Source organism: Bombina bombina, unplaced genomic scaffold (genome assembly GCF_027579735.1).
Source record: "Bombina bombina isolate aBomBom1 unplaced genomic scaffold, aBomBom1.pri scaffold_593, whole genome shotgun sequence".
Taxonomy (NCBI): domain Eukaryota; kingdom Metazoa; phylum Chordata; class Amphibia; order Anura; family Bombinatoridae; genus Bombina; species Bombina bombina.
Window position 1 is genome coordinate 188,837 of NW_026511755.1, and position 24,850 is coordinate 213,686.

At 34.6% G+C, this 24,850-nt stretch overlaps 1 protein-coding gene across 1 annotated transcript in view; it reads left to right on the forward strand.

The window, feature by feature from the left end:
• LOC128643934 (probable sodium-coupled neutral amino acid transporter 6) overlaps window positions 1–24,850 on the forward strand; it is a gene marked incomplete at its 3' end in the record, with an annotated part of 180,931 nt that overhangs the window by 72,234 nt on the left and 83,847 nt on the right. The window contains exons 6-9 of the mRNA XM_053696701.1: window positions 13,496–13,574; window positions 15,982–16,064; window positions 16,479–16,537; window positions 24,381–24,448. Coding sequence (XP_053552676.1) covers window positions 13,496–13,574; window positions 15,982–16,064; window positions 16,479–16,537; window positions 24,381–24,448 — 289 coding nt within the window. The remainder of the gene's footprint in view (window positions 1–13,495; window positions 13,575–15,981; window positions 16,065–16,478; window positions 16,538–24,380; window positions 24,449–24,850) is intronic.

Sequence of the window (24,850 nt, forward strand, 5' to 3'; positions counted from 1 at the left end):
TATAATATGTACATGTATATTATAGAGGTTGTATCTCCCTTATCTATAGCTATATGTATGTATGTGTGTGTATAATATGTACATGTATATTTATAGAGGTTGTATCTCCCTTATCTATAGCTATATGTGTGTGTATAATATGTACATGTATATTTATAGAGGTTGTATCTCCCTTATCTATAGCTATATGTGTGTGTATAATATGTACATGTATATTTATAGAGGTTGTATCTCTCTTATCTATAGCTATATGTATGTGTGTATATAATATGTACATGTATATTTATAGAGGTTGTATCTCTCTTATCTATAGCTATATGTATGTGTGTGTATAATATGTACAAGTATATTTATAGAGGTTGTATCTCCCTTATCTATAGCTATATGTGTGTGTGTGTATAATATGTACATGTATATTTATAGAGGCTGTATCTCCCTTATCTATAGCTATATGTATGTGTGTATAATATGTACATGTATATTTATAGAGGTTGTATCTCCCTTATCTATAGCTATATGTGTGTGTGTGTGTGTGTATAATATGTACATGTATATTTATATAGGCTGTATCTCCCTTATCTATAGCTATATGTATATGTGTGTGTATAATATGTACATGTATATTTATAGAGGTTGTATCTCTCTTATCTATAGCTATATATGTTTGTGTGTGTATAATATGTACATGTATATTTATAGAGGTAGTATCTCCCTTATCTATAGCTATATGTATGTGTGTATATAATATGTACATGTATATTTATAGAGGTTGTATCTCCCTTATCTATAGCTATATGTATGTGTGTGTGTGTATAATATGTACATGTATATTTATAGTGGTTGTATCTCCCTTATCTATAGCTATATGTGTGTGTGTGTGTGTGTGTGTATAATATGTACATGTATATTTATAGAGGTTGTATCTCCCTTATCTATAGCTATATGTATGTGTGTGTGTGTATAATATGTACATGTATATTTATAGAGGTTATATCTCTTATCTATAGCTATATGTGTGTGTGTATAATATGTACATGTATATTTATAGAGGCTGTATCTCCCTTATCTATAGCTATATGTATGTGTGTATATAATATGTACATGTATATTTATAGAGGCTGTATCTCCCTTATCTATAGCTATATGTATGTGTGTATATAATATGTACATGTATATTTATTGAGGTTGTATCTCTCTTATCTATAGCTATATTTATGTGTGTGTATAATATGTACATGTATATTTATAGAGGTTGTATCTCCCTTATCTATAGCTATATGTGTGTGTGTATAATATGTACATGTATATTTATAGAGGTTGTATATCTCTTATCTATAGCTATATGTATGTGTGTGTATAATATGTACATGTATATTTATAGAGGTTGTATCTCCCTTATCTATAGCTATATGTATGTGTGTGTATAATATGTACATGTATATTTATAGAGGTTGTATATCTCTTATCTATAGCTATATGTATGTGTGTGTATAATATGTACATGTATATTTATAGAGGTTGTATCTCTCTTATCTATAGCTATATGTATGTGTGTGTATAATATGTACAAGTATATTTATAGAGGTTGTATCCCCCTTATCTATAGCTATATGTATGTGTGTGTATAATATGTACATGTATATTTATAGAGGTTGTATCTCTCTTATCTATAGCTATATGTATGTGTGTGTATAATATGTACATGTATATTTATAGAGGTTGTATCTCTCTTATCTATAGCTATATGTATGTGTGTGTATAATATGTACAAGTATATTTATAGAGGTTGTATCTCCCTTATCTATAGCTATATGTATGTGTGTGTGTGTATAATATGTACATGTATATTTATAGAGGTTGTATCTCCCTTATCTATAGCTATATGTGTGTTTGTATATAATATGTACATGTATATTTATAGAGGTTGTATCTCCCTTATCTATAGCTATATGTGTGTGTGTGTGTGTGTGTATAATATGTACATGTATATTTATAGAGGTTGTATCTCCCTTATCTATAGCTATATGTGTGTGTGTATAATATGTACATGTATATTTATAGAGGCTGTATCTCTCTTATCTATAGCTATATGTGTGTGTGTGTATAATATGTACATGTATATTTTTATAGAGGCTGTATCTCCCTTATCTATAGCTATATGTATGTGTGTATAATATGTACATGTATATTTATAGAGGTTGTATCTCCCTTATCTATAGCTATATGTGTGTGTGTGTGTGTGTGTGTATAATATGTACATGTATATTTATATAGGCTGTATCTCCCTTATCTATAGCTATATGTATATGTGTGTGTATAATATGTACATGTATATTTATAGAGGTTGTATCTCTCTTATCTATAGCTATATATGTTTGTGTGTGTATAATATGTACATGTATATTTATAGAGGTAGTATCTCCCTTATCTATAGCTATATGTATGTGTGTATATAATATGTACATGTATATTTATAGAGGTTGTATCTCCCTTATCTATAGCTATATGTATGTGTGTGTGTATAATATGTACATGTATATTTATAGAGGTAGTATCTCCCTTATCTATAGCTATATGTATGTGTGTGTATAATATGTACATGTATATTTATAGAGGTAGTATCTCCCTTATCTATAGCTATATGTATGTGTGTGTATAATATGTACATGTATATTTATAGAGGCTGTTTCTCCCTTATCTATAGCTATATGTGTGTGTGTATATAATATGTACATGTATATTTATAGAGGTAGTATCTCCCTTATCTATAGCTATATGTATGTGTGTATATAATATGTACATGTATATTTATAGAGGTTGTATCTCCCTTATCTATAGCTATATGTATGTGTGTGTGTGTATAATATGTACATGTATATTTATAGAGGTTGTATCTCCCTTATCTATAGCTATATGTATGTGTGTGTGTGTATAATATGTACATGTATATTTATAGAGGTTATATCTCTTATCTATAGCTATATGTGTGTGTGTATAATATGTACATGTATATTTATAGAGGCTGTATCTCCCTTATCTATAGCTATATGTATGTGTGTATATAATATGTACATGTATATTTATAGAGGCTGTATCTCCCTTATCTATAGCTATATGTATGTGTGTATATAATATGTACATGTATATTTATTGAGGTTGTATCTCTCTTATCTATAGCTATATTTATGTGTGTGTATAATATGTACATGTATATTTATAGAGGTTGTATCTCCCTTATCTATAGCTATATGTGTGTGTGTATATAATATGTACATGTATATTTATAGAGGTTGTATCTCCCTTATCTATAGCTATATGTATGTGTGTATATAATATGTACATGTATATTTATAGAGGTTGTATCTCCCTTATCTATAGCTATATGTATGTGTGTATAATATGTACATGTATATTTATAGAGGTTGTATCTCCCTTATCTATAGCTATATGTATGTATGTGTGTGTGTATAATATGTACATGTATATTTATAGAGGTTGTATCTCCCTTATCTATAGCTATATGTGTGTGTATAATATGTACATGTATATTTATAGAGGTTGTATCTCCCTTATCTATAGCTATATGTATGTGTGTGTGTATAATATGTACATGTATATTTATAGAGGTTGTATCTCTCTTATCTATAGCTATATGTATGTGTGTATATAATATGTACATGTATATTTATAGAGGTTGTATCTCTCTTATCTATAGCTATATGTATGTGTGTGTATAATATGTACAAGTATATTTATAGAGGTTGTATCTCCCTTATCTATAGCTATATGTATGTGTGTATATAATATGTACATGTATATTTATAGTGGTTGTATCTCTCTTATCTATAGCTATATGTATGTGTGGGTATAATATGTACATGTATATTTATAGAGGTTGTATCTCCCTTATCTATAGCTATATGTGTGTGTATAATATGTACAAGTATATTTATAGAGGTTGTATCTCTCTTATCTATAGCTATATGTATGTGTGTGTATATAATATGTACATGTATATTTATAGAGGTAGTATTTCCCTTATCTATAGCTATATGTATGTGTGTGTGTGTGTAATATGTACATGTATATTTATAGAGGTAGTATCTCCCTTATCTATAGCTATATGTATGTGTGTGTGTGTGTGTGTAAGTTGTACATGTATATTTATAGAGGTAGTATCTCCCTTAACTATAGCTATATGTGTGTGTATAATATGTACATGTATATTTATAGAGGTTGTATCTCCCTTATCTATAGCTATATGTACGTGTATATAATATGTACATGTATATTTATAGAGCTTGTATCTCCCTTATCTATAGCTATATGTATGTGTATATAATATGTACATGTATATTTATAGAGCTTGTATCTCCCTTATCTATAGCTATATGTATGTGTATATAATATGTACATGTATATTTATAGAGGTTGTATCTCCCTTATCTATAGCTATATGTATGTGTATATAATATGTACATGTATATTTATAGAGGTTGTATCTCCCTTATCTATAGCTATATGTATGTGTATATAATATGTACATGTATATTTATAGAGGTAGTATCTCCCTTATCTATAGCTATATGTATGTATGTGTGTATAATATGTACATGTATATTTATAGAGGTAGTATCTCCCTTATCTATAGCTATATGTATGTGTGTGTGTGTGTGTGTAATATGTACATGTGTATTTATAGAGGTAGTATCTCCCTTAACTATAGCTATATGTGTGTGTATAATATGTACATGTATATTTATAGAGCTTGTATCTCCCTTATCTATAGCTATATGTGTGTGTATAATATGTACATGTATATTTATAGAGGTTGTATCTCCCTTATCTATAGCTATATGTATGTGTGTGTATAATATGTACATGTATATTTATAGAGGTTGTATCTCTCCCTTATCTATAGCTATATGTGTGTGTGTATAATATGTACATGTATATTTATAGAGGTAGTATCTCCCTTATCTATAGCTATATGTATGTGTGTGTATAATATGTACAAGTATATTTATAGAGGTAGTATCTCCCTTATCTATAACTATATGTGTGTGTATATATATATAATATGTACAAGTATATTTATAGAGGCTGTATCTCCCTTATCTATAACTATATGTATGTATGTGTGTGTATATAATATTTACTTGTATATTTATAGAGGCTGTATCTATCCCTTATCTATAACTATATGTATGTGTGTATATAATATGTACATGTATATTTATAGAGGCTGTATCTATCCCTTATCTATAACTATATGTCTGTGAAAAGGCCCCACAAGCTCATCTTTGATGATACCAGCCCAAACCAGTACTCCACCTCCACCTTGCTGGCGTCTGAGTCGGACTGGAGCTCTCTGCCCTTTACCAATCCAGCCACGGGCCCATCCATCTGGCCCATCAAGACTCACTCTCATTTCATCAGTCCATAAAACCTTAGAAAAATCAGTCTTGAGATATTTCTTGGCCCAGTCTTGACGTTTCAGCTTGTGTGTCTTGTTCAGTGGTGGTCGTCTTTCAGCCTTTCTTACCTTGGCCATGTCTCTGAGTATTGCACACCTTGTGCTTTTGGGCACTCCAGTGATGTTGCAGCTCTGAAATATGGCCAAACTGGTGGCAAGTGGCATCTTGGCAGCTGCACGCTTGACTTTTCTCAGTTCATGGGCAGTTATTTTGCGCCTTGGTTTTTCCACACGCTTCTTGCGACCCTGTTGACTATTTTGAATGAAACGCTTGATTGTTCGATGATCACGCTTCAGAAGCTTTGCAATTTTAAGAGTGCTGCATCCCTCTGCAAGATATCTCACTATTTTTGACTTTTCTGAGCCTGTCAAGTCCTTCTTTTGACCCATTTTGCCAAAGGAAAGGAAGTTGCCTAATAATTATGCACACCTGATATAGGGTGTTGATGTCATTAGACCACACCCCTTCTCATTACAGAGATGCACATCACCTAATATGCTTAATTGGTAGTAGGCTTTCGAGCTTATACAGCTTGGAGTAAGACAACATGGATAAAGAGGATGATGTGGTCAAAATACTCATTTGCCTAATAATTCTGCACTCCCTGTATGTGTGTGTGTGTATAATATGTACTTGTATATTTATAGAGGTTGTATCTCCCTTATCTATAGCTATATGTATGTATGTGTGTGTATAATATGTACATGTATATAATATGTACATGTATATTTATAGAGGTTGTATCTCTCTTATCTATAGCTATATGTATGTGTGTGTATAATATGTACATGTATATTTATAGAGGCTGTATCTCCCTTATCTATAGCTATATGTATGTGTGTGTATAATATGTACATGTATATTTATAGAGGTTGTATCTCCCTTATCTATAGCTATATGTATGTGTGTATAATATGTACATGTATATTTATAGAGGTTGTATCTCCCTTATCTATAGCTATATGTATGTATGTGTGTGTGTATATAATATGTACATGTATATTTATAGAGGTTGTATCTCCCTTATCTATAGCTATATGTGTGTGTGTATATAATATGTACATGTATATTTATAGAGGTTGTATCTCCCTTATCTATAACTATGTGTATGTGTGTGTGTATAATATGTACATGTATATTTATAGAGGTTGTATCTCTCTTATCTATAGCTATATGTATGTGTGTGTGTATAATATGTACATGTATATTTATAGAGGTTGTATCTCTCTTATCTATAGCTATATGTATGTGTGTGTATAATATGTACATGTATATTTATAGAGGCTGTATCTCCCTTATCTATAGCTATATGCATGTGTGTGTATAATATGTACATGTATATTTATAGAGGTTGTATCTCTCTTATCTATAGCTATATGTATGTGTGTGTATAATATGTACAAGTATATTTATAGAGGTTGTATCTCCCTTATCTATAGCTATATGTATGTGTGTATATAACATGTACATGTATATTTATAGAGGTTGTATCTCCCTTATCTATAGCTATATGTATGTGTGTGTGTGTATAATATGTACATGTATATTTATAGAGGTTATATCTCTTATCTATAGCTATATGTGTGTGTGTGTATAATATGTACTTGTATATTTATAGAGGTTGTATCTCCCTTATCTATAGCTATATGTATGTGTGTATATAATATGTACATGTATATTTATTGAGGTTGTATCTCTCTTATCTATAGCTATATGTATGTGTGTGTATAATATGTACATGTATATTTATAGAGGCTGTATCTCCCTTATCTATAGCTATATGTATGTGTGTGTATAATATGTACATGTATATTTATAGAGGCTGTATCTCCCTTATCTATAGCTATATGTGTGTGTGTGTGTGTATAATATGTACATGTATATTTATAGAGGTTGTATCTCCCTTATCTATAGCTATATGTATGTGTGTGTGTGTATAATATGTACATGTATATTTATAGAGGTTGTATCTCCCTTATCTATAGCTATATGTGTGTGTGTGTATAATATGTACATGTATATTTATAGAGGTTGTATCTCCCTTATCTATAGCTATATGTATGTGTGTATAATATGTACATGTATATTTATAGAGGTTGTATCTCCCTTATCTATAGCTATATGTATGTGTGTATAATATGTACATGTATATTTATAGAGGTTGTATCTCCCTTATCTATAGCTATATGTATGTATGTATATAATATGTACATGTATATTTATAGAGGTTGTATCTCCCTTATCTATAGCTATATGTGTGTGTATGTATAATATGTACATGTATATTTATAGAGGTTGTATCTCCCTTATCTATAGCTATATGTGTGTGTGTATGATATGTACATGTATATTTATAGAGGTTGTATCTCCCTTATCTATAGCTATATGTGTGTGTATAATATGTACATGTATATTTATAGAGGTTGTATCTCTCTTATCTATAGCTATATGTATGTGTGTATATAATATGTACATGTATATTTATAGAGGTTGTATCTCTCTTATCTATAGCTATATGTATATGTGTGTATAATATGTACAAGTATATTTATAGAGGTTGTATCTCCCTTATCTATAGCTATATGTGTGTGTATAATATGTACATGTATATTTATAGAGGTTGTATCTCCCTTATCTATAGCTATATGTATGTGTGTGTATAATATGTACATGTATATTTATAGAGGTTGTATCTCTCTTATCTATAGCTATATGTATGTGTGTGTATAATATGTACATGTATATTTATAGAGGTTGTATCTCCCTTATAGCTATATGTATGTGTGTGTATAATATGTACATGTATATTTATAGAGGTAGTATCTCCCTTATCTATAGCTATATGTATGTGTGTGTGTGTGTAATATGTACATGTATATTTATAGAGGTAGTATCTCCCTTAACTATAGCTATATGTGTGTGTATAATATGTACATGTATATTTATAGAGGTTGTATCTCCCTTATCTATAGCTATATGTATGTGTATATAATATGTACATGTATATTTATAGAGGTTGTATCTCCCTTATCTATAGCTATATGTATGTGTATATAATATGTACATGTATATTTATAGAGGTTGTATCTCCCTTATCTATAGCTATATGTCTGTGTATATAATATGTACATGTATATTTATAGAGGTAGTATCTCCCTTATCTATAGCTATATGTATGTGTGTGTGTATAATATGTACATGTATATTTATAGAGGTAGTATCTCCCTTATCTATAGCTATATGTGTGTGTGTGTGTGTGTATATATAATATGTACATGTATATTTATAGAGGTTGTATCTCCCTTAACTATAGCTATATGTGTGTGTATAATATGTACATGTACATTTATAGAGGTTGTATCTCCCTTATCTATAGCTATATGTGTGTGTGTGTATATATAATATGTACATGTATATTTATAGAGGTTGTATCTCCCTTATCTATAGCTATATGTGTGTGTATAATATGTACATGTATATTTATAGAGGTAGTATCTCCCTTATCTATAGCTATATGTATGTGTGTGTATAATATGTACATGTATATTTATAGAGGTAGTATCTCCCTTATCTATAACTATATGTATGTGTGTGTATATAATATGTACATGTATATTTATAGAGGCTGTATCTATCCCTTATCTATAACTATATGTATGTGTGTGTATAATATGTACATGTATATTTATAGAGGCTGTATCTATCCCTTATCTATAACTATATGTATGTGTGTGTATAATATGTACATGTATATTTATAGAGGTAGTATCTCCCTTATCTATAGCTATATATATATGTGTGTGTGTGTGTGTGTAATATGTACATGTATATTTATAGAGGTAGTATCTCCCTTATCTATAGCTATATGTATGTGTATAATATGTACATGTATATTTATAGAGGTTGTATCTCTCTTATCTATAACTAAAAGTGTGTGTGTATAATATGTACATGTATATTTATAGAGGTTGTATCTCCCTTATCTATAGCTATATGTGTGTGTGTGTATAATATGTACATGTATATTTATAGAGGTTGTATCTCTCTTATCTATAACTATATGTGTGTGTGTATAATATGTACATGTATATTCATAGAGGTTGTATCTCTCTTATATATAGCTATATGTGTGTATATGTGTGTATATAATATGTACATGTATATTTATAGAGGTTGTATCCCTTATATATAGCTATATGTATGTGTGTGTGTGTAATATGTACATGTATATTTATAGATGCTGTATCTCCCTTATATATAGCTATATGTATGTGTGTATAATATGTACATGTATATTTATAGAGGCTGTATCTCCCTTGTCTATAGCTATATGTATGTGTGTGTATAATATGTACATGTATATTTATAGAGGCTGTATCTCCCTTGTCTATAGCTATATGTGTGTGTATAATATGTACATGTATATTTATAGAGGCTGTATCTCCCTTGTCTATAGCTATATGTGTGTGTATAATATGTACATGTATATTTATAGAAGTTGTATCTCTCTTATCTATAGCTATATGTATGTGTGTGTGTATAATATGTACATGTATATTTATAGAGGCTGTATCTCCCTTGTCTATAGCTATATGTGTGTGTATAATATGTACATGTATATTTATAGAGGCTGTATCTCCCTTGTCTATAGCTATATGTATGTGTGTATATAATATGTACATGTATATTTATAGAGGCTGTATCTCCCTTGTCTATAACTATATGTATGTATGTGTGTGTATAATATGTACATGTATATTTATAGAGGCTGTATCTATCCCTTATCTATAACTATATGTGTGTGTATATGATATGTACATGTATATTTATAGAGGCTGTATCTCCCTTATCTATAGCTATATGTATGTGTGTATATAATATGTACATGTATATTTATAGAGGTTGTATCTCCCTTATCTATAGCTATATGTGTGTGTGTATATAATATGTACATGTATATTTATAGAGGCTGTATCTCCCTTATCTATAGCTATATGTGTGTGTGTGTATATGATATGTACATGTATATTTATAGAGGCTGTATCTCCCTTATCTATAGCTATATGTGTGTGTATATAATATGTACATGTATATTTATAGAGGTTGTATCTCCCTTATCTATAGCTATATATGTGTTTGTGTATAATATGTACATGTATATTTATAGAGGCTGTATCTCCCTTATCTATAGCTATATGTGTGTGTGTATATAATATGTACATGTATATTTATAGAGGCTGTATCTCTCTTATCTATAGCTATATGTGTGTGTGTGTATAATATGTACATGTATATTTATAGAGGTTGTATCTCCCTTATCTATAGCTATATGTGTGTGTGTGTATAATATGTACATGTATATTTATAGAGGTTGTATCTCCCTTATCTATAGCTATATGTATGTGTGTGTATAATATGTACATGTATATTTATAGAGGTTGTATCTCCCTTATCTATAGCTATATGTATGTGTGTGTGTGTATAATATGTACATGTATATTTATAGAGGTAGTATCTCCCTTAACTATAGCTATATGTGTGTGTATAATATGTACATGTATATTTATAGAGGTTGTATCTCTCTTATCTATAGCTATATGTATGTGTGTGTGTATAATATGTACATGTATATTTATAGAGGTTGTATCTCCCTTATCTATAACTATATGTGTGTGTGTATATAATATGTACATGTATATTTATAGAGGTTGTATCTCCCTTATCTATAGCTATATATGTGTGTGTGTATAATATGTACATGTATATTTATAGAGGTTGTATCTCCCTTATCTATAACTATATGTGTGTGTGTGTGTATATAATATGTACATGTATATTTATAGAGGTTGTATCTCCCTTATCTATAGCTAGATGTATGTGTGTGTGTGTATAATATGTACTGTATATTTATAGAGGCTGTATCTCCCTTATCTATAGCTAGATGTATGTGTGTGTGTATAATATGTACATGTATATTTATAGAGGTTGTATCTCCCTTATCTATAGCTATATGTATATGTGTGTGTATAATATGTACATGTATATTTATAGAGGTTGTATCTCCCTTATCTATAGCTATATGTATGTGTGTATAATATGTACATGTATATTTATAGAGGTTGTATCTCCCTTATCTATAGCTATATGTGTGTGTGTGTGTGTGTGTGTGTGTGTATAATATGTACATGTATATTTATAGAGGTTGTATCTCCCTTATCTATAACTATATGTGTGTGTGTATATAATATGTACATGTATATTTATAGAGGTTGTATCTCCCTTATCTATAGCTAGATGTATGTGTGTGTGTGTGTATAATATGTACATGTATATTTATAGAGGTTGTATCTCCCTTATCTATAGCTAGATGTATGTGTGTGTGTGTATAATATGTACTGTATATTTATAGAGGCTGTATCTCCCTTATCTATAGCTATATGTGTGTGTATGTATAATATGTACATGTATATTTATAGAGGTTGTATCTCCCTTATCTATAGCTATATGTGTGTGTATGTATAATATGTACATGTATATTTATAGAGGCTGTATCTCCCTTATCTATAGCTATATGTATGTGTGTGTATAATATGTACATGTATATTTATAGATGTTGTATCTCTCTTATCTATAGCTATATGTATGTGTGTGTATAATATGTACATGTATATTTATAGAGGTTGTATCTCCCTTATCTATAGCTATATGTATGTGTGTGTGTATAATATGTACATGTATATTTATAGATGTTGTATCTCTCTTATCTATAGCTATATGTATGTGTGTGTATAATATGTACAAGTATATTTATAGAGGTTGTATCTCTCTTATCTATAGCTATATGTATGTGTGTGTATAATATGTACATGTATATTTATAGAGGCTGTATCTCCCTTATATATAGCTATATGTATGTGTGTGTGTATAATATGTACATGTATATTTATAGAGGTTGTATCTCCCTTATCTATAGCTATATGTGTGTGTGTGTATAATATGTACATGTATATTTATAGAGGTTGTATCTCCCTTATCTATAGCTATATGTATGTGTGTGTGTGTATAATATGTACATGTATATTTATAGAGGCTGTATCTCTCTTATCTATAGCTATATGTGTGTGTATGTATAATATGTACATGTATATTTATAGAGGTTGTATCTCCCTTATCTATAGCTATATGTATATGTGTGTGTATAATATGTACATGTATATTTATAGAGGTTGTATCTCCCTTATCTATAGCTATATGTATGTGTGTATAATATGTACATGTATATTTATAGAGGTTGTATCTCCCTTATCTATAACTATATGTGTGTGTGTGTAATATGTACATGTATATTTATAGAGGTTGTATCTCTCTTATCTATAGCTATATGTATGTGTGTGTATAATATGTACATGTATATTTATAGAGGTTGTATCTCCCTTATCTATAACTATATGTGTGTGTGTGTAATATGTACATGTATATTTATAGAGGTTGTATCTCCCTTATCTATAGCTATATGTGTGTATAATATGTACATGTATATTTATAGAGGTTGTATCTCCCTTATCTATAGCTATATGTGTGTGTGTGTATAATATGTACATGTATATTTATAGAGGTTGTATCTCCCTTATCTATAGCTATATGTGTGTGTGTGTATAATATGTACATGTATATTTATAGAGGTTGTATCTCCCTTATCTATAGCTATATTTATGTGTGTGTGTATAATATGTACATGTATATTTATAGAGGTTGTATCTCTTATCTATAACTATATGTGTGTGTGTATAATATGTACATGTATATTTATAGAGGTTGTATCTCTTATCTATAACTATATGTGTGTGTGTGTGTGTGTGTGTATAATATGTACTGTATATTTATAGAGGCTCTATCTATCCCTTATCTATAACTATATGTATATTTGTCTATGTGTTTTCTGTGCTTGAGGTGTAATATCTCTGTACATTCTGTCTCGGTTCTGTATGATTCATTAGTTCTGTTCCCTTTGCTTGCAGCAATGTCATCGTATCTGTTCATCATTAAGTCAGAGTTACCAGCTGCTATCACCGGGTTTTTAACAGAAGACCATACTGGGTAAGCAACAATTGATGGGGACATCCGTCCTCCCAGACTCAGAAGCTTTTGTTCTCCGATCTCTAAGGTCACAGCATGTTCCTTGTACTGCATAAGTCTACGTGCGTCACCTGCACAATGTTAAAACCGTAGCTGATATTTTACCAAGTCATCTTGACAGTGTCGTTTTGTGTTGATTTGTACATTCAGTTACCATCTGACATGATTAGGCTTTGTATTAATATATAGTTTATATTTTAGATATCATTTCTTGTAGTATTTCAAGGGACGGAAGCACAATAATTCACAACAATCTGATTTTTGGCAGCGTACATTTTTTATTCCATTAGAAGTGTGCTTAGTTGTTTTAAATAATTGTTGTATTGATTTATGGAATGATATTTGTTGAGTTAAGTGATATTTATAAAAGTGACCTAAAAAGCTGAAGATGAGAATCTGGTTTTATAGTTAAGAAATGTTGTTGTTTTTTTTTTAACACATAGCAAAGTCTCTGTTCCTTACTGGCATAGCAGACTGGTTGCCTCTGGTCACTCTGCAGGTGGCGTAACTACTGCTGTTTGTACGGTTTTGTACTCTTTCTTCAAACAAAGCTGTAGCATGTTCAAAAGAGGTTACTGCAGATTATTTTAGCAAGTTACGTATACCGACACCAACAGCTCTATTCTTATGTGTAAAGGCCCAAAATGCATGAATTACAGGTGTCCGCTATTCAGAATCACTTGGTACGGCACAAGTAACATACACAGCACGGTCCCATATGCAATAAGTGTTACAAGAAACAGTAAGGGTTTGCAACTTTCCACACCTTATTGCCATATTGTCTGAAATTGCTATTGAGAAACCACTCTTTTACACAAATCTGAGCCTAATCACACTAAAAAAGTTCCTCTTGTTGCTGCACATTTTAAGCTATCGGGCAAGCAGCGGCACACAAAGTATCTATTTATTTTGTCCCCTTTTCCTGTAATTCTTTTCTGAAACTGTGAGCTTTTCAGTTACTGTTAGAAATGGAAGTGCAGAACACTAATGACCTAACTGTCCCTAATTGGCCACAGCAGAAAAGGTAACCTAAGTTACAATATGGCAGCTCCCATTGTTTTATAGACACAAAACTTTACACTTATTTTGTCAATATTTAAACAGCTCATGAAACTTTAACAAATTAATTTGCATGTTATTATCAGACTCTTTTTTTTTTTTTTAATGCATCATTGTATCTGTCCCTTTAAATGTGACAAGCATCTAAAAGGCCCAAAAACAGCTTAGCACAGGGGTGTGATATGGCTCATTAGCTAAGGGGTTAACCACAGAGCTGTTGCATGAAGATGTATTTGTACACATGTAAAAGAGATTGTACAGGGTCATGTGTGCAGCTAACCAGTTATAAAGAGACATTCTGTTTTCAAGAGGTCAACTTTATTAATCATCACCCGCTACAGAGGGGGGAATGGGGACCATTGGAGCCACCTTAAAGGGATCAACCTAAACTGAATTATGCATACAAATGTTTTATTATGTGTAGTAAAAAATACTTTGCAATATGTTTCATTATTTATTCTAGTTTTACCTGTAATTTAAAGGGACAGTCTACTCTAGAATTCTTAAAAAGATAGATAATCCCTTTATTACCCATTCCCCAGTTTTGCATAACTAACACAGTTATATTAATACACATTTTACCTCTGTGATTACCTTGTATCAAAGCCTCTGCAGACTGCCCCCTTATTTTAGTTCTTTTGACAGACTTGCATTTTAGCCAGTCGGCGCTGACTCATAAATAACTCCACGGGAGTGAGCACAATGTTATCTCTACGACACATGAACTAGCACTGTTTAGCTGTGAACAACTGTCAAAATGCACTTAGCTAAAAGGCGGCCTTCAAGGTCTTAGGAATTAGCGTATGTGCCTACCTAGGTTAAGCTTTCAACAAAGAATACCAAGAGCACAAAGCAAATGGAATAATAAAAGTAAATTGTAAAGTTGTTTAAAATGACCTACCCTATCTGAATCATGAAAGTGTAATTTTGACTAGACTCTACCTTTAACTTTGTTAGAAATACTGTCCCAGAGAGGCTGTAGTGCATATGTCCTTATATCCTTTTGCACAGGGATGTTCTTTCAGTTCTGAAGCTGGTTTATAGTTGTTCCTATTTGAGTGCAATACATTAAATTATATTTAAGAGGTTTGTTTCTGGACTGCAAAATTCTCTGTCAAAATGTTGTTTGTTTTTTAAAACGTTTATTTTGAAAGCAGACAGTTTGCAAAACAATTGCTCACTATTGATATGTGCTATATATTATACACCTTTGTTTTATTTGTATTATTTAACTCTTACAGTTAATATAGATCATAAAACAGCAATCATATAAATTGTTTGATTGATTTATAAAAGTATTGTCTGGTAGATCGTGGTATCTAGATGGGCGCTATCTGCTGCTCCTGACTGCTGTGTGCGTTGTGCTGCCGCTTGCCCTCCTTCCTAAAATAGGTAAGAAATGAGACGTTTAGCCCGTTAGAGTCTGGTGGGTTTTGTGTGGTGAGGGGCCAGGATAGAGGTAACATACAATCTGGGAGACTTTAATTCATTTCAGCCAGAGGCCCGGCTCGTTAAGCTATTACTTGGGTTGCAGTAGTGGGCTGTGTGTTAAAATAAAATCTTTACAACAAGACATTAAAGGCTGCTTTACTTCTAGTATGCCATTAGCGGTAAGCCGGGTCTAATTCTGCCCAGCCAAACGACGTAAATGATCTGTGACAGGAGCTGGGAAGGCCGCTCCGCTGAGCTTTAAGCTCCAGATACCACGCACTGTAAAATAAAACTTACCAGAAATGTAAAACCCTCCGCTCTGCATTAAGATCGGGTTGCTAATAAATTGTTTTTTATTTTATTGTCATTTTGCAGGCTTTCTTAGCTGCACAAGCAGTTTGTCATTTTTCTTTATGGTCTTCTTTGCAATTGTGGTAAGTTTCTCAAATCGCTCTTTGGTTTAAGTTTCCAGAATCTCTTATTACGCTGCCCCCCCACACACTTTTTTTTATTATTTTACAAATCACTCAATTCTGAACAGAATGTATTTCCTGCCCAGTTATTCTCCAGTCAGCTAATGCAGGTTAAATAAACCGTAGGCTGCATCCTATTTCTACCCCTGTGCTATGAGATCCAAGTAATTGTACTGAAAAATATTTTGTGCATATAAAAGAGCAGCATTTTAACAAAAAGCTAACACTTAAATATACTTACTAGAGATTTATGAGACTGTTATTATTTGCACGTTCATGTGAGTCTGCAACTTCAGAGGCAGCGGCCTAGACTGCTGATTTCTTACCTCCCGCTACCTCAGACGCGGCGATTTACCACTGAATGATCAGACTAGGGTTATTGACAACCTCTAGTCTTTCGTTATTGGTTGTGCGAGATTACAGCTGGTGCAATAATAATTACACACAGAAAATGCTGCCCTGCTAGTTGTGCTCCTAGGCGGACTGGTATCCTATCTGTAACTTTGTCAATTGATGAATCAGGCCCTTTGTATTATGTATTTATATCCAGTCCAGAGTCCACTCTAAAATCTTCTAACGTCTATTGTAAGAAATACTCAGGAGTACAGTTGCATGATCTACTTGACTGAGTCTTTTTATTTCATAATCAAAAGATCCAAATCTGAATCGGTAACCAGATAAATGTTTTGTCTAAAAAAAAAAGTGAACTGAAAACTGTTTAAATTGTAACTAATAAAGTTGTGAGCGTCATATAAATGCTTATTGGCTGACCGGTGCTTCCTGTCATTTTTGAGTGCAGTGTACTTTTAAATCATTAAAAGAGCATGTTTTGTTTATTTAGTATTTATTTATTTAGACTTTATTTAATTTGTGTATGGCATTATGTTTGCATGCAAACAGCAACTCCGCTAGAACAGGGTTGTTCATCACTTATATTTGTGTCTGGAGACAGAACCTATTTTGTAATATCCCTGTGTAAATGTCTGACTCTCCTATACATACTTAAAGATATCATTAAAGGGACACTGAACCCATTTCTCTTACTTGGTGTATTCAGTCCACGGATTCATCCTTGTGGGATATTCTCATTCCCTACAGGAAATGGCAAAGAGAGCACACAGCAAAGTTGTACATATAGCTCCCCTCAGGCTACGCCCCCCCAGTCATTCTCTTTGCCGCTCTAACTAGTAGCATCTCCACGGGGTAAAGAGTATGTGGTGTTAGATTTGTAGTTTTACTTCTTCAATCAAGAGTTTGTTATTTTAAAATAGTGCCGGTTTGTACTATTTACTCTGCAGCAGAAAGTGATGAAGATTCTGCTGAGAGGAAAAAGATTTTAGCATGTTGTAACTAAAATCCATTGCTGTTCCCACGCAGGACTGTTGAGTACAGGAGAACTTCAGTTGGGGGGGAACAGTTGCAGGCTTATTCTGCTTGAGGTATGTTTCAGTCATATTTCTAACAAGACCTGGTAGTGCTAGAAAACTGACAGATATACCATGAGGGAGGTAAGCCATTTTCTCAGACACAGTACAGAAAGAGGGCTTCACTTAAGGGCTTAATACTGACAGACACTTTGATGGGCTAATCGATTCCTTTATTTGGGTAATCTGAAGTTATTGCACGTTTTTAAGCGTTTGCAAACACTTTTTGGGGTATTTTTTACGCCTGGCATTGTAATAGACAGCTATTTTGACTCAGAAAGGCCCCATATCTCTAGAGTGAGAAGGAGGAAGCCTCATTTTCGCTCCTCAATTGCGCAGTTAATTTGGAACACAGCTCCACGCAGCTTCATGTGCAGAGCCTTCAGAGTACAGGAGGACTTCAGGGAGGCTTCATTTACACCTGCAAATAACCCTAAAGGAAGGTAAAGCCACGGCAAAGACTGTGGCAGAGTAATGTAGTGGGTTAAAGCGGTTATTTTACTCATTTTGCTCCGGTTTGGGCATTAAGGGGTTAAACGTTTTGAAAACTTGTGTGCAATCATTTCAGGGCATGAGGATCATGTGGTGAAAATTTCATTAAGATCGGATGTTTTTTTGATGATTTGGTAAAAAGTGTGTGCCTTTTTATTATTTAAAGAGACAGTAACGTTTTTTCAAAAAGTATTTTTTTCAACATTTTAGTGTTGTCTGAGTCTGTCAAACATGTCTGAGTCTTCAGATAGACCTTGTTCTTTGTGTTCAAAAGCCATGGCAATACCCCCATTGCACTTATGTTTAAAGTGTGCACAAATATCTAAACATTTTAAAGATCATCCAGTGACAATACAAAATTCTTCCCAAGATGATTCTTTAACGGAGGGTAATGAGGATAGTCCTCCTTCCTCCCCCCACGTGTCTACACCAGTTACGCCCGCGCAAGCGATGCCTAGTACCTCTAGCGCATTGCCCCCTGTTACCTTACAGCAATTAGCGGCAGTAATGGATAATTCCCTTGCAGCTTTTTTATCCAAACTGCCAGTTTTTCCAAGAAAGTGCGATAGCTCAGTTTTAAACATAGAAGATGAGCAATCTGAAGCTTTGGATAATGTATCGGTGGCACCCTCACAAAACTCAGAGGTAGCAGTGAGGGAAGGGCTGTCTGAGGGAGAAATTTCTGACACAGGGAAAGTTTCTCAGCAGGCAGAGTCAGATTCCTTAGCGTTTAAATTTAAGCTGGAACACCTCCGCGTACTGCTTAAGGAGGTTTTGGCTACGCTGGACGACTGTGACCCCATGGTGGTCCTTGAAAAATTGTGTAAAATGGACAGATATTTAGAGGTCCCTGTATACACTGAGGCATTTCCGATCCCAAAAAGGGTGGCGGATATTGTGACTAAGGAGTGGGAAAGACCAGGTGTACCCTTTGTTCCCCCACCTATCTTTAAGAAAATGTTCCCCATAAATGTCCCCAGGAGGGACGCGTGGCAGACGGTCCCTAAGGTAGAGGGGGCTGTTTCAACATTGGCGAAGCGTACAACTATACCAATAGAGGACAGTTGTGCTTTCAAAGATCCTATGGATAAAAAATTGGAGGGCTTGCTAAAGAAAATCTTTGTTCCTTGTAACTACTGCAGCGGCCTTTTGGTTCGAGGATCTGGAGGAGTCGCTCCAGAGAGAGACTTCATACGATGAGGTCATGGATAGAATTCACGCTTTAAAGCTGGCTAATTCTTTTATCACTGACGCCGCGCTCCAATCAGCTAAATTAGCGGCGAAAACCTCTGGTTTTGCCGTCATGGCGCGACGGGCACTTTGGCTCAAATCGTGGTCGGCGGATGTGTCGTCCAAGACAAAACTGTTAAACATTCCCTTCAAGGGGAAAACCCTTTTCGGCCCAGAGCTGAAAGAAATTATTTCTGATATCACTGGAGGCAAGGGCCATGCCCTTCCACAAGATAGGCCATTCAAGGCCAAGAACAAGGCTAATTTTCGCACCTTTCGCAACTTCAGGAGCGGACCTGTTGCAACCTCTGCTGCCGCAAAGCAAGATAACGCTTCCCAGCCCAAAGCAACCTGGAAACCCTTGTAGGGCTGGAATAAGGGTAAACAGGCCAAGAAGCCTGCTCCTGCTACCAAGACAGCATGAAGGGGTAGCCCCTGATCCGGGATCGGATCTAGTGGGGGGCAGACTTTCTCTCTTCGCTCAGGCTTGAGCAAGAGATGTTCCAGATCCATGGGCATTAGAAATAGTTGCTCAGGGGTACCTTCTAGAATTCAAGGATTCTCCCCCAAGGGGAAGGTTCCACATTTCTCGTTTGTCTTCAGACCAAACAAAGAAACAGGCGTTCTTACGCTGTGTAGAAGATCTTCTAAAAATGGGAGTGATTCACCCAGTTCCAATTGCAGAACAAGGACTGGGCTTTTACTCAAATCTATTCGTAGTTCCCAAAAAGGAAGGAACTTTCAGGCCAATTCTGGATCTAAAGATTCTAAACAAATTCCTCAGAGTTCCGTCTTTCAAGATGGAAACCATTCGGACAATCTTGCCAATGATCCAGGAAGGTCAATATATGACTACCGTGGATCTAAAGGACGCGTACCTACATATTCCTATCCACAAAGATCACCATCAGTTCCTAAGGTTCGCCTTTCTGGACAATCATTACCAGTTTGTGGCTCTGCCTTTCGGGCTGGCCACCGCTCCCAGAATTTTCAAAAAGGTTCTAGGGTCCCTTCTGGCGGTACTAAGACCGCGGGGCATTGCAGTAGCACCTTATCTAGACGACATCTTAATACAGGCGTCGTCCTTTCACAGAGTCAAGGCTCATACAGACATCGTTCTGGCCTTTCTAAGGTCTCACGGGTGGAAGGTGAACGTAGAAAAGAGTTCTCTGTCCCCCCTCACAAGGGTTCCCTTTCTGGGAACATTAATAGACTCGGTAGAAATGAAAATCTTTCTGACAGAGGTCAGGAAGTCAAAATTGTTGAATACTTGCCGAGTTCTTCATTCCATTCCTCGGCCTTCCGTGGCTCAGTGCATGGAAGTAATTGGTTTAATGGTGGCGGCGATGGACGTGGTCCCTTTCGCCCGAATCCATCTCAGACCACTGCAACTGTGCATGCTCAAACAGTGGAATGGAGATTATGCAGATGTATCTCCTCAGATTCAAATGGACCAAAAGACCAGACACTCTCTTCTCTGGTGGTTGTCTCAAGATCACCTGTCTCAGGGGCTGAGCTTCCGCAGACCGGAATGGATCATTGTCACGACCGATGCCAGTCTGATAGGCTGGGGAGCGGTCTGGAACTCCCTAAAGGCTCAGGGACTTTGGTCTCGGGAAGAATCCCTTCTCCCGATAAACATTTTGGAGCTGAGAGCGATATTCAATACGCTCCAGGTGTGGCCTCAACTAGCAGAGGCCAAATTCATCAGATTTCAGTCGGACAACATCACGACTGTAGCGTATATCAATCATCAGGGAGGAACAAAGAGTTCCCTGGCGATGAAGGAAGTATCCAAGATTATCAGATGGGCGGAGGATCACTCCTGCCATCTATCTGTAATTCACATCCCAGGAGTAGACAACTGGGAGGCGGACTTTTCATCCGGGGGAGTGGGAACTCCACCCGGAGGTTTTTGCTCAACTAACTCAGCTTTGGGGCATTCCAGAGTTGGACCTGATGGCGTCCCGTCAGAACACCAAACTTCCCCTTTACGGATCCAGATCCAGGGATCCCAAGGCGGCATTGATAGATGCATTGATAGCGCCTTGGTCATTCAGTCTAGCTTATGTCTTTCCACCGTTTCCTCTTCTACCTCGACTGATAGCCAGAATCAAACAGGAGAGGGCTTCGGTAATTCTGATAGCACCTGCGTGGCCACGCAGGACTTGGTATGCAGACCTAGTGGGCATGTCATCGGTCCCACCATGGAAACTGCCATCGAGGCAGGATCTTCTACTCCAAGGTCCTTTCAAGCATCCAAATCTAGTTTCTCTGCAGCTGACTGCTTGGAGATTGAACGCTTAATCCTAGCTAAGCGGGGTTTCTCTGATTCAGTTATAGATACTCTGATACAGGCCAGAAAGCCTGTCACCAGGAAAATTTACTACAAGATATGGCGGAAATATCTTTGTTGGTGTGAATCCAAGGGTTACTCGTGGAGTAAAGTTAGGATTCCAAGGATATTGTCTTTTCTCCAAGAAGGGTTGGAGAAAGGTCTGTCAGCTAGTTCCTTAAAGGGACAGATATCTGCTTTGTCTATTCTGTTACACAAGCGTCTAGCAGCTGTACCAGATGTTCAGGCGTTTGTTCAGGCCTTAGTTAGAATCAAGCCTGTCTATAGACCTGTGTCTCCTCCATGGAGTCTAAATTTAGTTCTTTCAGTTCTCCAAGGGGTTCCGTTTGAACCTTTGCATTCCATAGATATCAAGTTATTATCTTGGAAAGTTTTGTTTTTAGTAGACATTTCTTCTGCTCGAAGAGTTTCAGATCTATCTGCTCTATAGTGCGATTCGCCCTATCTGGTGTTCCATACAGATAAGGTTGTTTTGCGTACTAAACCTGGTTTCCTTCCAAAGGTGGTTTCTAATAAGAATATTAACCAGGAAATCATTGTTCCTTTTCTGTGTCCTAATCCAGTTTCTAAGACGGAACGACTTTTGCACAATCTTGATGTGGTTCGTGCTTTAAAGTTCTATTTAAAAGCAACTAAAGATTTCAGACAAACATCATCCCTGTTTGTTGTGTATTCTGGTAAGAGGAGAGGTCAGAAAGCAACTGCTACCTCTCTTTCATTCTGGCTGAAAAGCATCATCCGATTGGCTTATGAGACTGCTGGTAAGCAGCCTCCTGAATGAATTACAGCTCATTTCACCAGAGCTGTGGCTTCCACGTGGGCTTTCAAGAATGAGGCTTCTGTTGACCAGATTTGTAAGGCAGCGACTTGGTCTTCTCTGCATACATTTGCCAAATTTTACGAATTCTATACTTTTGCTTCTTCGGAGGCTGTTTTTGGGAGAAAGGTTTTGCAAGCAGTGGTGCCTTCCGTTACCTGACTTGTTCCCTCCCTTCATCCGTGTCCTATTGATTTGGTATTGGTATCCCACAAGTAAGGATGAATCCGTGGACTGAATACACCAAGTAAGAGAAAACAGAATTTATGTTTACCTGATAAATTACTTTCTCTTACGGTGTATTCAGTCCACGGCCCGCCCTGACATTTAAGTCCGGTTCAAATTTAATTTAAAATAACTACAGTCACCACTGCACCCTATGGTTCTCCTTTTTCTCCTAACCGTCGGTCGAATGACTGGGGGGGCGGAGCCTGAGGGGAGCTATATGGACAGCTTTGCTGTGTGCTCTCTTTGCCATTTCCTGTTTGGAATGAGAATATCCCACAAGTAAGGATGAATCCGTGAACTGAATACACCGTAAGAGAAAGTAATTTATCAGGTAAGCATAAATTCTGTTTTTTTTCTTTTGTGATTCAGATAGAGCAGCAATTTTAAGCAACTTTCTAATTTACACTTATTTATCAAATTTTCTTCATTCTCTTGGTATCTTTATTTGAATAGCAAGAATGTAAGTTTAGATGCCAGCCCATTTTTGGTGAACAACCTGGGTTGTTCTTGCTGATTGGTGGATAAATTCACCTACCAATAAACAAGTGCTGTCCAGGGTCTGAACCAAAAATTGTCGGGCTCCTTAGCTTAGATGCCTTCTTTTTGAAATAAAGATAGCAAGAGAACGAAGAAAAATTGATAATAGGAGTAAATTAGAAAGTCGCTTAAAATAGCATGCTCTATCTGAATCATGAAAGAAAACATTTGGGTTCAGTGTCCCTTTAAAGTATATTAATTGGGATTGTTATATAAAATGCTGTATTATCCATAGTAAAAAAAAAAAAAAAAAAAGTTATGCACTTTCAGAAATTATTTTGCCCCCTTTTCCTGTAATTTAAGTCTAAATTATTGTGTCTTTTCTGGCCCTGAAAACTGAAAAAAGCACAAAAAGCAACACTGCCACATATCTGTCTGTAATTTGCAGATTGTACAGTTATCTACTCAATGACCATGGTAAACCCAGTTTTCTCCAGACTCAAGTTTGAACTTTTAAAAACAACTGCAGCAAACAAGGTTTTAACCAGTTAAACTAACATTCCAACTCTGCTGATAAATTACTCATCTGGAATATTTGAACGCAGCAGAAAAATATTTGTTGGGAATGCAAGCTTCCCTGTATTTATTACTTTATTTGAATAGACTTTTATGTTGTGTGTCTATATCCTGTTAATGAAAGTGAGAAGAAGCACTAACGTATCTTATTTGTTGGGGTTTTTCGCCAGTCATACCTAATACTGCTCTGTCGTGTGTTTGCAGATTGTAGTAAAGAAATGGTACATCCCTTGCCCACTGCCGCTGAATCACACCATGGCGTATTACCAGGTAATATATCCATCCAAATGCTCAAATTAGAGTTAGGTCTTCACTGCCTTACGCCTCACATTGTGACAATTTACTGTTTCACGCCTTAAATTTATTAAAGGATGTTTAGTTTCTCATATTATACTTTCTATTATGTGTGTTTTACTAACACTTAATTCCTATTGGTCGCTACATATCGTGCTCTGTAAACAGCATCTATTAAGGTCAAATCTCTTGAATATTTTATATAAAAAGAAAAAAAATACAGTTTATTAATTCTGCACTTATGATATGTGTTTGATAACCTCCAGTGATCTCTTAAAAAGTGGTGAAGTACAGAAATCAGGTTTAGTATATTTATTTTATTCAGCTGAACATTTAGGTTAAATAGCACATTTTCATCCACTCCACAGTAACGTCTACAA